Raw genomic sequence first — 15,360 nt, forward strand, 5'->3', positions numbered from 1 at the left:
TGTAGTGCTTTATCATGAATTGTAAGTAAGGGAAAGGAGAAAAATACATTTTCAATGTTTTAAGAATGCATAGACCTCAGCATCAAAGAAAAAAAGAATCACTGTCCACGTCAATATTTAATATATATATATATATATATATAAATAAAAAGAGTACCCCAATAAAACTTTCAAATCTTCATAATACACAAAACATTTTATAAATTTACATAATATGCACAAATTCAATAATTATAAAATTAAAGCCAGAGTAAGGGCTACATAAAGAATTAGATTTGAGCACATAGATTTGCAAGATATCAATTTTCAAATTTAAATTTGCATATGTTTCACAAATATTAGCAATTGTTATAATGAAACATTAAAATTTGGTTATTCCAGTTACACCCGCATGAATGAAAGTTGGAAAGTAAGAAAATGACATTCTAATATTAGTAATGAGATGCTTTAGATTGTAACCTTTGTATAAATGATTGTAGCTATTTTTCCCAAAACAATAAAAATGAAAAGAAACCTGGTACAGCGTTTTGCTACCCTATTTTCTAGTAGGGGATTAAAAGGGAATTCGATTAACTAAACAAACAATGATTTATAAGCTGTAAGTATAGTCTCTACAGTGGTATAGCTTATCAAAACACCATTAAATATTAGTTATTCCAGTTACACCCACATAAATGAAAGTCGGAAAGTATGAAAAATGTCATATTCTAATTGTGTGGGGCGTATATGTGGCACCCGAGAGCCCAATGAACAAGAATTGGGCTTTGGATATGAGCCCACTACAGCTACTTTATTTAGGGCAAAGGCAGACCAACGCATGGATTTCTCGTCCTATGGTCTAACGCTAGGAAACATTAATCGGACAAAAATCAATGAAAGGATTTGGATGGGAAAAATTAGTCTTGTATTGATGTTTCCTCGGTTGACCGAGGAAGATGATATACAGCTTTACAACACAAGTCCTAGCAATTTTTTCCTTAGCCTCCTTTATCATTCATCAAGATCCCTATTAATGGGGTATTCCTTTCCTTTTATAGCTATCTACCCTTGATCCTGATCCTCTAGCTATAGGGTAGCAATTTCCCCCAAACACTTGTCTCATCCCTCCATTGGGGAAGTGTAGGGTGTACTACGGGCTGTCCAGGCCTTATCCAAGCGTCACCTCCTTCATAAATGCGACTATCCTAATTGGTGCAATGCATTTAATGCGGAGGTGATGGATAGCTTATTCATCACACCTCCCTCTCCCTTTTCTTCATCTCTCACCTGGGCGATTTACTATGGCCCAAACCTCTTGGTAGCAGCCAAGATCCTCTCCCATTCCTTAGAGTAGGGAGGACCTTGGTAATATTCCCCGGTTATGGCCCAACATTGGTGGACCCCCCACCCCCCCACCCCCCACCCCACCACACACACACACACACAAATATTGGTTATTGAGATGCTCTAGATTGTAACATTTGTAAATGTGATTGTAGTTATTTTCCCAAAAAAAACACCAGTATGGCATTTTGCTACGCTATTTTCTAGCAAGGGATTAAAAGGGAATATGATCCGCTAAACAAACAATAATTTATAACTTCTAATTATAGTTTCTACAAATTATGTGATAGTAGGCTATGTAATCTATAATTTATTTTTTGCTTAGAGGGATAGCTTACCAATACTTTATTAAAAATCAATTAGCATTCAAAAAAGGCGACAACTAAAGGGAGAATAAGGATTTGGAAAATGAAAAAAATGTCTCATCAAACAGAACATTGTGGGTTATGTATATATGATTTGTTGAAGGATCAAGACATGTGTATCCTTTGTGATTAAGATCATAGCTAAGAAAAATGCATCGTTAAGACCAAAAATCAATTTTATGATTATCGTAAGGACAAAGGTAAGGCTAACAAGCACACCCAAAAATTTCAAGAAAATTGTAATATGGAGTTTTATTATAAAGAAGTTCAAGAAGGGGTTTGATATGTGTGATAAGAGAGGGGAGCCTATTAATCAGGTAAGCGGCAGTGAGAAAAGCTTCATCCCAATATTTTTGAGGAATAGAGGCAGAAGAAAGAAGATGAATACCTATTTCAACAATGCGACGGTGCTTTCACTCAACAAATCTATTTTGTTGATGTGTATGTGTGAGAAACCACGCCCTCAGCCTAAACCTAAAACCTGAAGGTTTTGGCTATGTCTCATACGAATGGAGTGAAGTCGTATTATTGTCTCTCAAGAGATAGTAGAAAGGAACCTACTGTTGTTATTCTCTCACTTAGGTCAAATAAGAAAACCAAATTAAAAAGTACATCGTTTTAGTGATGAATTGAAAAAGATACATGCCTTTGATAATAACTATAAAATTATATGGTTTTGGTTCTAGATACAATCTAAAACAAAAGTACACCACTTTGATTCCTAATTACAATCTAAAAAAGAGAAAATTACAAGGACAAGCCTAATCTATTTTAGGTATTTTTTTTTTTTTTTTATAAACTCAGGTTCATCTTATTTTTTCTAAAAATTACCCTTCATTTTATTCATTTTTCATCCAAATAAAACGCCTTCACTTAAAAAACAAAAAACACTCGTTGCCTATTTATTTTTGCTTCACATTAATCATTTTTGCCCCTAAAATTTAGGCCTTTGTTTTCCCTTTTCCATCTTGCTAAAACACTTCTAGTTTTTTTTTTTTTTTTTTTTTTTTTTTTTTTAACACCTCTGAGTCACATACAATTACTACTCATTTAAAAAAGAATTACTTATCCTTATCTCAATCTTTTCTCTATATCAATTTTATTTATTATTGTAGAGGCCCCACTAAACTACTCTCAAATACACATTTAAAAAATAAATTATAGTTACCACATAAATTTATTTCATTCATTAACATATAAATTTCATCACACTTTTAGATATTTTGGCAATTGAATAATTTACAACCCTAAATTAATATATATGGAAAGTTTTACTCTTTAGACACACAAAAAAAAAAAAAAAAAAAAAAAAAAAAAAAACAATTGATTTTTTTTAGCACAAAATAAAAATGAAAAAAGTGTTGGGCCATACCGGGCAGCTGCAAGCTCGACCAGCATGATTTTCACGCACATATATATAAATATATATGGGTAAATTCCATAAACAACCCCTGAGGTTTGGGTTAATACCAACTAGGTCCAAGACATTCCAAAATTGACCAATTTGATCCATAAAAACTATTTTGTCCCTAAAGGTCACTAACACCGTCTATGCACCGTTTTGTTAAACAAATTTTTTTTTCCTTTTCTTCATCTCACCCACGCCGAGCTCTCCCTTCTGTCTTTCCGATCTGGAGCTTTCTCCAGAAGCCAAAAACCAACCATGGCTGAGCCTCCATGATTCTATCTTCGATCAGCCTAAGTCTAAGCCTCCTCAACCATCAACTCTCCTCACTGAAAATCACTCTCTTCCCTCTTCGATCTCACCGATCTAAACAGAGTAAAGCCTCCATGGTGAACCTCAACCAACACCACCACAAAACCCCATACCCTAAACCCACTCACTGAAAATCACTCTCTTCCCTATCTGATTCTCATTCCCTCAAAACCCCAAACCCACTCTTCGATCTATAAGCTAGAGGGCCTTAGACGATGTGTGGATTTTGGTGTGGATCGGCGTTGGAGTCTTTCCCTTCTCTCTCTCTTATGGTCTTTGCGGCGACGCCGTGGTGTGGGTAAGTGGTGATTCGTGGGTTTTGGTGTGGATCAACATTGAAGGGTTTGGGTTTTCTCTCTCGTGGTGTTTGTGGCGGTGCCGTGGTGTTGGTTAGGGATGGTTAGGTTTCGATTGGTGGTGGTGGGTTTTCTGTGGGGGTGGTTAGTGGTGGACGGTCACAAAGCCACAGGGAGGAGCAAAAAATTTTTCTTGCTGAGGATGTTTTGATTGATTGGTTTTGGTTTTAGATTAGGATTTTGAGTTGAGAGGCTGATTATTTGTCACAGTTCTTGATTCTTGATTGCATGTTCTGTGGTTTGGGTTAAAATTTGTTGTGTTTTCCTCCTCATTCAAAGAAAGTGAGTTTTGATTGTTGGTTTCATTCAAGCATTTTTGTTGTTTGTTTACTGAGAAACAGAAGAGAGAGAGATAGTGTAGTTAGTGAGTTAGAGAAAGGGATGAGAGGTGAGTTAACGGGGTTAGGGATTAAAATGTCTTCAGGGACAAAATTGTCTTTTTAGGATAAAATTGGTAGATTTTAAAATGTTCTAGATTTAATTGGATATTATCACAAATCTCAGGGGTGGTTTGGGGAATTTACCCTCTATATATATATATATATATATATATATTTATTTATTTATTTATATAGATTAAATTAGAGTACAACTTCGCTTTCAAAAAATTAGAGTACAACTTCTATAAAATTTTAAAAAAAAAACTATAAATGGTCGGTACTCGTCAACTCGACACGGATCTTCTCTTTTCTGTGTGTCTACAATGGCGGAAGAAGCAGCAGAACCTGCTCCACATCCTCCTCCTACTGTAATCCTCTCTCTCTCTCTCTCTCTCTCTCTTTCATTTTTTCTGATTTGGGTTTGTATAAAGAATGGGAAACTGATAGAATTTGGATTAAATTTGTTGTAAATTGAATGAAACAACGAACAGTTCATAGAGGTTAAATGCAGAAGTTCGGGGAAGACAAGGCGGTTTGCGGTTGGAACAGACGCTGGATTTGCCTTGTCACTAATAAATCGGACATTAATGGGTGCAGCCACAGCCACAGCCACACCCCCACCCCTTGCTCTGCATATAGAAGCCTTTAAAGAAAGAGAGGAACCCATTGCTTTTGGACCCAATTCCCTTCTCGTCCAATACGGTCACGGTTGGCAGTTGCAGACTCGAACCGAGCTCGATTTTGATTTCCCTGGTAATTTCCTTTTCTGGGTTTTTGTCATTTCTTCTTTTTTATTTTCTTTTTTGGGTTTCTGACACCCTTTTCAGTTCCAAAAGGGGAGCGGCTCCGGCCAACCCGGATTTCTACAGTAAAGGTAAGAGTGCTTCTTTTGCCTACTGTTATGATGCTGTTGAGATGAATGGATTTGTATTGCCTCTTTTGCATTTGATATTTCCTATTCATTAGTGGGCATTGAATAATTGTCCAAATATTTTTACAAATAACACCCAAAACTTTTCTCTTGATGGGTTGTATTTGCAAAGTATAAGTATATGGTTTTGAGATATTTTCCTATGGTACTAATGCAAAAGAGACGATGAAGAGTGCTTCAAAAACACAAAAAGTTGACTTTACAGAAAAACACAAATATTTGTACCCATAGCACAAATCTCCTAGGGTTTAAGAGAGGTGATTGGTAGGCTTACCTCCAAAATTATTTTGGAGAAGCTGATTCCGGAATCAGAACCTACAATGTGTCGCTTTTTGCGGAATGCTTCCAAAAATAAAAAAATAAAAAAAGTCAGAAACTTTTGGTGTGGGTGTTCTTATACCTTTTGGGGCTTTCAGCTTAAGTTTGGGTTTATTCATTGTTAGACCATAGCAAAAGAAGAAAATAATATGAAGTGCCTTCACATAAGAATGAGATTATTTTAGTTTGTGAAGATCTTTGACCAAATGTCTTATCAGAGAATCCCTTGAGATTATTTGTCTTATCGGCAAAGTAATTTCATACCTATGCTCATATTTGATTCTTTTTGTTATGCTTTGTTATGGGCGGATGAAGAGTTTTCAAATTCAAAACCACCAAAAAAATTTTAATATCTTCATTATATTCCTCTCTGCTCACAGAAGTGCAACTCATTCTCTTTGCTTTTCTTGAACAAGAAAAAGCCCCACCAAAAGGCTTCCAAAAACTTTCCTCTTTTTTATTTTTGATGTTCACTTAATTATTTTGTTACATGAACATCATGAAACGATGTTCTTACTCCAAACTATCTATCGTGTTAATTGGTAAAAGAATGCAGTTATTTACTCCCAGTTATAGCAATAATTCTCATATTAGCAAACTAGTTTGTTGTTGCTCAATTGTATTGCAGAATTCATGTTATAGTAAAATGGTATATTTGATGGACATATTAGTATAGTAATCTTACATTAAGATAGTAGAATGACCCTCCCCTTAACCTAGAAAGCACGAACACTTCATTTAGGGCCGTACTGGTCGTTTTAGGTTATAATTTTTCAGAAATTTCTCGTGTTACCATATCATACCTGTGTCCGTGCTTCCTAGCCCTTAACCTTGCTTTCTTGACATCTCTTTGATTTGCACGTTCTTGCATAGAAACCTGGGGGGGGGGGGGGGGGGGGGGGAGATTAAATTTATCTTATAAGCAAAGAAAACCATTACAACTGCATAACGTCATCTCCCAGAAAAACAACTTTTATTGCCTCTGGTTGCATGCTACTTCATCACATCTGTATGATCTTTTCTCCTCCTTTGTTAACATATTTGTTAACCCTTTACATTTTGAAATGATTTTTTTTTTTTCTTTTTTGGTGGGTGTTCAATGCGGGTTTGAGATTAGGTATAATAACTACTGCATTGCACCACATGCAATTGCTTTTAGTAGCTGATATTGAGAGTTTAAAAGCAACTTTCAATATCAACCCTTGAATATAAAAAGTTAGAAAAAGTAAAAAAAAAAAAAATTGTGAGAGGAATGGGAGGAACGGTACTTGGGGTATTGCACTGGATCCTAATCCATTCAATGGGTAGCTCTAAGTCCAACTACAAAAAATCTGAGTCTAGCTGCCCCTGAAGTATAAACTGCTTAGCCCGTCAGGGGTGAAAAGCCCCTGAATTACCCGGTAACTGGTTCTGGCGGGTGGGGTCAGTTGCCCGTAGGAGTTTGATTAACAATGAGGATTGTTGTACAGTATGCTCTGCGACGTGCAACTAATCTGAGTGAAGTTCTCCTATGTTATCAAAAAAAAAAAAAAAAAAAAAAGGTTAAATCTGCTGAAGAGGAAGAGAGTTCAAAATTATAAGGTTCATGCTATGATTTGTGTGCTAGTTAACTCAAAAATTCCTTCTCTGTCGGTATGCTACATAACAAATTGACCTTCTTCTTCCATAAACTTCAGCAGGATTGGACTAGATTCCAATTAGAATGCAGATCACGAACCCCATTTTCACCATATTAATTACTGTTTCAGAGTAGGATTCAGTCTGAAATCTGTGTAATATGAGTTTCAAGACCTGTATAACCCATAATTTAAAAATATGATTGTGGAAAGTTCCAAATGGAAGGAAAAGTCCCCCCACCCCCCCTTTTTTCCCCCACTTTCTCCTCTCTTAATTATCTTGCTCCTGCTAACTCCAGTTTACTCTTTGAACAACCATCAACATTCAACTTCACCCAACCAGCCTCAAGAAAAAACCAAGTATATACCACCTAGATTTTTTTCTAATCTAATGGGAGGGCACGGACACTTCATTTGGAGAGCCATACCCATGCTTCCTAGGTAAGGGCAAGTAGGGGCTAATTTTTCAAAAATTGATTTGTTACCATCGTACCCGTACCCGTGCTTCCTAGCTGTAATCACAAGCACAATAATCAGCTCACCCTTAATGCATAAGAGGGACGTCAAAAGGAGGGCTGAATACTGATTGGTTACTCCATTTCCAAATGCAGTAGTGAGGGCAAATGAAGCAAACCATGCTAAGTCATCATTTGTTTCAAAATATTTTAAGTTACAATCAACCAAGTCACCATGGAAGAAACTAATAAGTAAAATATTGGGCACCATACTGAGCCAAACATTCCTTGCTCTAACATCATCTTTAATTGCAGAAAGAGCTGTTTCCTTTTGGGTTGTATTCTGATGAAATCATTTCTTCCCTGCTAATAGTCTACCATTCCGATGAGATCTTTTCTTAAAAGCCACAAGGAAATTTTGACGACTGCTAAGGCCAAAACAAACATTAGTAGAAGTAATAAAAAAACAAAATAAAAAAACATGTCAATTAGGGAAGTAACAGAGAGTAGGACTTCAAATAGAATGGAGAAAAAGAATTCATGTGATCAACCCAATCTGATCCATACCTAATCCCAAATTTTGGGACTAAGGCTTGGTTGTTGTTATTGAGGAAGAGTTTTCATTTTTCCAAAACTCGTTCCAGTTATGATTGTTAGGTTTAATGAGAGATGAATTAGTAGAACTTTCATTAGCTAATTTGGTAGTAAACACGTCTAATGAAGAAGGCTGCCAAATAACTTTGTCACAGTTACTTGCTGAGTAAAAAATGTAATGATTAAAATTTCCTTGACCAAATTTTGAGGAAGGCAAGAATAAAGTTCTGAGACTAGCCAATTGCCCCTTTGAGAGAAATCTGACACCTTTATTCATTGACCAAATTTCATCTTCTCATTTGACTTTCAATATATTTTGTCTCCTCTTTATCCATATATACATTTTCCCATTTGTTCCTTGAAGGAAGATCTAATTCAGTGGAACCGGAGTGAGTTTGGAAATGTGGAGCGTCAGAGAAAAGACTTGTTGGAGGCTTTGAAACTATTGGATGTTAAGGAAGGGGAGTTTGGCCTTTCCGAAGTGGAATTAGGTGAGAGGATTTTGTTGAGATCTCAAATTCAAAACCTTATCTCATTGGAAGAAGTCTCGTGGAGACAGAAATCGAGGATGCTTTGCATTAAGGAAGGAGATAGCAATACCAAATTTTTCCACAAGGTGGCAATTCTCAGAGAAGATATAATCATATTAGTATGTTGGAGGTGAATGGGGTTATTTATGAGGACGAATCTGATATGGCAAACCAAGCTGTACAGTTTTATAAAAACTTGTACAAGGAGACAGAAGAGTGGAGGCCTTTTGTGGAAGGATTGGAGTTTGATCAAATAGAGGGGTTGGATAAGGACTGGCTCGAACGAAGGTTTGAATAAGAGGAGGATCTTCAAGTGGTTAAGGAATTGGAAGGAGATAAAGCTCCAGGTCCTGATGGTTTCTCTTTGGCTTTCTATCACCATTGTTGGGGAGTTGTGGAAAGAGATGTGTTAGTTGTGTTTGATGAGTTTTATCAACACAGTAAGTTTGAAAAATCCCTTAATGCAACCTTCAAAGCCTTAATCCCTAAGAAGAATGATGCCTCCAATATTCGAGATTTTAGACCTATTAGTTTGGTGGGAAGTGTTTACAAGATTCTGGCTAAGGTGTTGGCTAATCGCCTGAAAGAGGTTTTGGATCAACTGATATCTGAGTCTCAGAACAGCTTTGTGGGTGGTAGACAGATACTTGATTCAGTCCTTATTGCTAATGAGTGTGTTGATAGCAGGGTGAAGAGTAAGATTCTGGGGGTTATTTGTAAATTAGATATTGGGAGAGCCTCCCAGGTCTTCAGTAAGATGATGAAAAGAGTTGAAGGGGCTGGTTTGCTTCGAGGGTTTAGGGCTGCTGGTAGACAGGGTGGAGGGGTAGAGGTCTCGCATCTTTTGTTTGTGGATAATACGATTCTGTTTTGCGATGCAGATGAGGAGCAGATTCTCCATGTTCGGATGCTTCTTCTTTGTTTCCAGGCAGTGACAGGTTTGAAGGTTAATGCGTTGAAGAGTGAGATGGTTCCCATTGGTGAGGTCCCTAATGTCTTTGTCTTAGCAGAGATTTTGGGATGCCAGGTTGGGTCTTTGCCTATGATCTATCTTGGTATGCCTTTGGGGGCGTCACATAAGTCTCCCACTGTTTGGAATCCTATATTGGAGAAATTTGAGCGTAAGTTGGCCAGTTGGAAGGTGTATTTGTCTAAAGGCGGAAGACTAACGTTGCTTAAAAGCACTCTATCTAGTCTTCCCACTTATTATTTATCTCTTTTTACCATCCCTACGCATGTGGCCAATAAAATTGAGAGGGTGCAAAGGGATTTCTTGTGGGGGGAATCCAAGACTCATTTGGTGGGTTGGGACAAGGTGTGTGCACCTTTGGAAAATGGTGGGTTAGGAGTAAGGAAAGTAACTACCTTTAATAAAGCCTTATTAGGGAAGTGGTTATGGCGGTTTGGGACTGAGGAGACAAGGCTTTGGAGAAGGTTTGTAGCTCTAAAGTTTGGGGAGGAATGGGGGGGATGGTCATCCAAGCTAGGTAGAGGGGTTCATGGATGTGGCTTATGGAGAAGTATTCGCATGAGTTGGGAGGACTTTAGCAAAAATATTCGCTTTGAGGTGGGGGTGGGGGATAGAGTTAAGCTTTGGACGGATCATTGGTGTGAGGATTCTCCACTTCAATTGACTTTCCCGATTGTGTATGGGATTGCATCCAATAAAGAGGCATCAGTGGCCTCTTCTCTTGAACGATTGGGGATAGAGGACCGGAGAAGTTGGGATGTTCATTTTATTCGGAGACCTAATGATTGGGAAATGGGTGGGGTGGATGATTTTCTCCGTACCGTGGACTCAAATCTTCCTCCCTCTATGAATAGAGATCGTATGCGATGGAAGTTGACAAAGAATGGGGATTTTGATATCCGATCATTTTACAATAAGTTGAGAAGTCCAGTGCCCATTATTTTTCCTTGGAAAGGCGTTTGGAAGGTTAAGGTTCCTCGGCATGTTTCCTTTTTTGTGTGGACTACTGTATGGGATAGGATCCTTACAGGTGACAATTTGAGGGGTAGAAGGATAGATTTTGTTGACTGGTGCATCATGTGTCGGTGTAATGAGGAGACGGTGGATCATTTGTTACTTCACTGTGGTAAGGCTAATCGGTTGTGAAGTTTGGTGTTTAGATCTTTTGGGATCTCTTGGGTCTTGCCAAGATCGGTTGTAGGTACTCTTTTTGGTTGGTGGAATTGGCTTGGAAAACACTCGTCTAGCATTTGGAATTTAGCTCCTTTATGCTTAATGTGGTGTCTTTGGAGGGAGCGAAACAAGAGGACTTTTGAGGATTTGGATAGTTCGGATGACCAACTATTGGCTTCCTTTAGTGGTTCTCTGTTTGACTAGTCTAGGACTTGGGGACTCACCTCTAGTGATTCTCTCCCTAGTTTTCTTAGTTCTCTCCTATGTCACTAGTATCTTTCTTTTCTTTGTTCTTTCTTGTATTTTCTCTCTGCCTTATGTTTTTTTGCATAAGGTAGTGTTCTTCATTATATATCATTATTACTTATCAAAAAAAAATTCCCAACCAGAAAAACCTGCTTTTTGCCCCATATTAGAGCTAGTACACATGTGACCAAATATTTCTGCACTAAGTCACCTTCTTTTTTGGATACTTTTTAGATGTAATTACTTTTTTTTATCAATAATAAAACTATATATATCAGAAAAAAGGAGTCACCCAAGAATACAGGAAATATGCTAGGTTGAAACAATCAATTACAAAAATTGCGTAATCAATCAAAAATAGAAAAGAAAGAAAGATTCCTCAAGGTAGTCAAAACTTCTGCTATTTCTTTGCCTCCAAATGCACCACATTAAACAGTGTGGGGTAATCATCCAAATATGACCATTTCAATGATGACCAAATTGACCTTGCCAACAAGCTAGATGCTTAACTACAGATTTTGGCATCACCCAGAAAACTCCAAACAAACCAAAACTCATACTTGGAGAATAAAAATATGCTTCTATTATGATTTGCATAAGATTAAGAGCTTTGTCCACCCAAAAACACAAAAAGAATATTCACACCAGACTGATCAATTGATTTACTCTCTGCCCAGCTATTCACCATCTTCTGTTTATTTTTTATTATTAATATTCTCAAATAAGTGTGTTCACCCTCTTCTTTAATTTTTAGTAATCAATATCTTGTGTCAAAAAGCTCCGAGTCTTTGTTATCTGATAACTGAAAACATTGTTTGAAGATTTATACCTCTTATGTAAATACCTATGCTTAGTTAGTCTTCATTTGCTCTTTTTAATCATTTATTATTATGCTGTAAACCCTGATGCCATACCTCTGCCCATGATGAACAATGTACTTGAGATATTTAGATCAAGTAGGGAAGAGTTGTGCAATTTTGGTTGGAATATATGACTTCAAGTAGGGAAGAGTAGCAACTCAAAAAGCTACTTTATCTATTTTAATACCTCACTTTACAATACACTCAACATCAAAGGTTTTATTTTTTTACCACTTCATTTAAATATTCTTTCTTTATTATTTTTTTATTCTTTCTTTATTTTTCCTTTATGTCTCTCTCTTCCTCTCCATGTCTCTCTCTTCTTTGAAGCAAGAAAAACCAACAATCCCACTCGTTTTTCTTCTAAACCCAGAAAACTCACAGCCACTGCCAGCCACCACCACCACCACTACCTCTAGCAAAACCAAAAACACCACCACTGCCACCCACAACCCCAACAAATCAGAACCCTCAGCCAGAACCAAATAACAAACCCACAACCCCCGCATCACAACCACCAATCCAACTCAACCACAGCTCTGCCGGACCAGCCATAGCCACCAACCATTGCACAACCCAGAAAAATCCATTAAACGGATACCCACCACCAGCCGCCACCTCCACAAACTGAAACCCATCCACCATTCACCACCATAAACCGAAACAAACCCACCCACTCACCAGCCACCTCACAGACTGAAACTCACCCACTTGCCACCACTGCAAACCCCGGCCCAAAATTAACCCAGCTAAAAACAACCTAATCACCACTGTGACCACAACCCAACCACCACCGCCATTGTGCCCACAAGCCAAAATCAAACCAATAACCACCGCAAACTCCCAAACCCAAACCCAAATCTCCAAACTCAAACCCAAATTAACCAATAACCAAACAAACAACAGAGAGTTTAGGCCATAGAAAAAGGAATTTAAAAAAATAAAAATAAAAAGATAGAAGAAAGGGAAGAGGAGCGACAGCCACCGCAAGCCAGCAACCCAGAACACCAATGACATTGCCGATCTCAATAGCCACCACAAGACCGCCAATCTCAGCCATCCCAATCTTGCATTTTGCTGAGAGAGTTTGAGTCTGAGGAGGTAGGTGAGAGAGGAGAAGAAGAGAGAAGAAAGAGAGAAACAGAGAAGCTGAAGAGAGAAGAAAGAGAGACAAAAAAAGATTTTAAGGAGAAAGAGAGAGACAGAATAAAAAAAATTGTTTTTTTTTTGTAACTTTATAGCTACAGTAAGCTTTCATCTTTGGCAATTTACTGTGGTTGGGTGCTAAAATTTTTAACCTTAGTGCCACCAATGCAGCATGTTTTTTAGAGTTTTGGGTGCTAAAATAGCATTTTAGCATCACCAATGTGAATGCTCTTATGGATGTAGGATAGAAAATACACTTTAATTTTTTTTTTTTTATCTTTTTGGTAATTTCGAAATTTTCTAAAATATGAGTTTATTTCCTTTTCTTTTTTAAATAAGCAATAGAACTTCATTGATAGAAAACTAATAAAAAAGGCCAAATCACACAAGAAACCTACTAAGGTTGGCATGAGAACAAGACAGAACTAAGAATTATAAAGGCTACATTTTTCAAGTAAATCAGACAAAGAATTAAAAAGGAAAGCACCCAAAGCGTTTGTCCACCCAAACAAAATCTGGAAGAAAGACGTCTTCAATTCTTGAATCAACCTTTCGGTTCCTTCCAAGGTCCAAGCATTCCTCTCCCTTCAAATACCCCACATAGACAATGAGGGACCGTGTTCCAAATCACCTCATTTCTATGTTTACTAAACTTGCCTAGCCAGCTAGCTAGAAGCTCCACTACATCCTTGGGCATGACTCAAGATAACCTGAAAAGTGTAAACGTCATACTCCATAACTCTCTGGCTATCAGGAAATGTAAGAGTTTATTTCCTTATTTATAGAGTTTTAAAGTATTATAGTCAATATTGAGTCCTTATGGCTTATATGGTAGGGCAGTAACTATTTATTTATTTTGGTACAACTTTCTTTTTTTTAGCCTAATTTCGCGCCTAACACAAATTATGGTTTTTTAGGGTTTCTTAACCACCCTAGGGGCTAGAACTTGAATTATAAATTTGTGACTCTAGCCCCTGCGCAAGGAAATTATTAATTAATAAAATTTCAGATAGATTTTTTCTTCTTTTTCTGATGGATTCAACAGTTTTTCTTGTGAATTCAAGAAAAGCCCTTTATGGATTCAAGGGTTTATTCTAGACAAACATGTTCTATTTCTTTTGGCAGATATAATGCTAACATCATGCATTTTCTTCTTGATGAATTAAAACAAAAAAATGTTTATTTGTTGATATTAGATGATGAAGTGTGCGTTCAAGATTGGCTATTTTAGTTGTTAGGAAGTTTATTTTCACACTCAACAGTCACTTATTTAGTATAAAACAACATTTTTTATTTCATTGTGAAAGACTAGGTCATTTTTGTTCACTATACAAAATTCCTGTTTTCTTATTGTTATTTCGTCATTGGAATTCATGTGTGCACAATCATACAGATATGTAAAAAAGAGGAGGGGAAGAAAGAAGAAGATAACTAACTGGAACACAAATCTCCTGTTTTCTGATTGTCCCTTAGAATTCACGTGTGCACAATCATACAGAAATGTAAAAAGGAGGAAGATAACTGTTTACACATCTGCCTCTGTTCTTTATTTTGGCAGTCCTTTGCATTGTTTGTTAATTACGAGAATATTTCATCCAGATTGCTTCCTACAACTGGCATTGGAATGTTCCACACTCTTAGCTAACGCACTTATTATTTGTTTACTTTTTGTAGGGTACTGATGGCTCACATCCTGTAGAGAGGGCTGCAAAACCAGAAATCAGTTTTGTGTACATTGGAAAAATAATTTTAGCTTTCATTTTGATTTTTGTGCTTGGTGTAATTTTCACATTGGCTCTTGAAAATCTTCCTAGGCTGATATTGTTTATTAAGTCATCCGTGTAATAACTATTGTTATTGAACATGTGGAATAGTATAATGCAAATGTAGATCCTTTTGCAACAGTTAATTGAACTGAAGTTTCTGAGCCACAACCAAAAATATAAATTCGATAAGGTACAAAAAAATTGATATTTTGCAACAGAGTTATAATTTCTCATATATTTATAATGTAAATTATTTACTAGTGTTCCTTGAATGCGCATAATTTTAAACATTCTTTGAAAAATTGTGTATGTTGAATCTATAGATTTTTGTACATTTGTTGAAATATTGTGTGTTGAATATAAGGAGTGTACACTCTTCTAAAAATATTGTTTGTTGAAGGTGCAGAATTGTGTACGCTCATTTAAAAATTGTGTACTTTGAAAGTACAAAATTATGTAAATTTTTTGAGTAATGGAGATCGTTGAGTGCATATAATTTTGAACATTCTTTGAAAAAATTGTGTACAGTAATTGTGTAGAAATTTGGCCATTCTTTGAAAAATGCATACTTTGAACGTACAAAATTTTGTAAAATCTTTGGGTGATAGTGTCTC

The 15,360-nt window shown here is 36.7% G+C and overlaps 1 protein-coding gene across 2 annotated transcripts; it reads left to right on the top strand.

The window, feature by feature from the left end:
• Positions 1-4,360: 4,360 nt before the first annotated feature.
• On the top strand, positions 4,361-14,956 carry LOC126693067 (uncharacterized). 2 transcript variants are annotated; one of them, XM_050388930.1, is made up of 4 exons: positions 4,361-4,509; positions 4,653-4,894; positions 4,969-5,015; positions 14,655-14,956. In XM_050388930.1, the coding sequence occupies exons 1-4, from the start codon at positions 4,412-4,414 to the stop codon at positions 14,823-14,825; spliced, it is 558 nt and encodes a 185-aa protein (XP_050244887.1). In that variant the 5' UTR covers positions 4,361-4,411; the 3' UTR covers positions 14,826-14,956. The 2 variants fall into 2 exon arrangements, with proteins under 2 accessions (XP_050244887.1, XP_050244888.1); XM_050388931.1 differs by having other exon boundaries at positions 4,363-4,509; positions 4,633-4,894.
• Positions 14,957-15,360: the final 404 nt, after the last annotated feature.

The sequence above is a fragment of the Quercus robur genome, chromosome 7 (genome assembly GCF_932294415.1).
Source record: "Quercus robur chromosome 7, dhQueRobu3.1, whole genome shotgun sequence".
Lineage (NCBI taxonomy): Eukaryota > Viridiplantae > Streptophyta > Magnoliopsida > Fagales > Fagaceae > Quercus > Quercus robur.

Coding starts and splice junctions, on each gene's coding strand:
- LOC126693067 (XM_050388930.1), top strand. CDS start 4,412: ATGGTCGGTACTCGTCAACTCGACACGGATCTTCTCTTTTCTGTGTGT. Junction 4,510..4,652: donor CTCCACATCCTCCTCCTACT/GTAATCCTCTCT, acceptor GGTTAAATGCAG/AAGTTCGGGGAAGACAAGGC. Junction 4,895..4,968: donor GCTCGATTTTGATTTCCCTG/GTAATTTCCTTT, acceptor CACCCTTTTCAG/TTCCAAAAGGGGAGCGGCTC.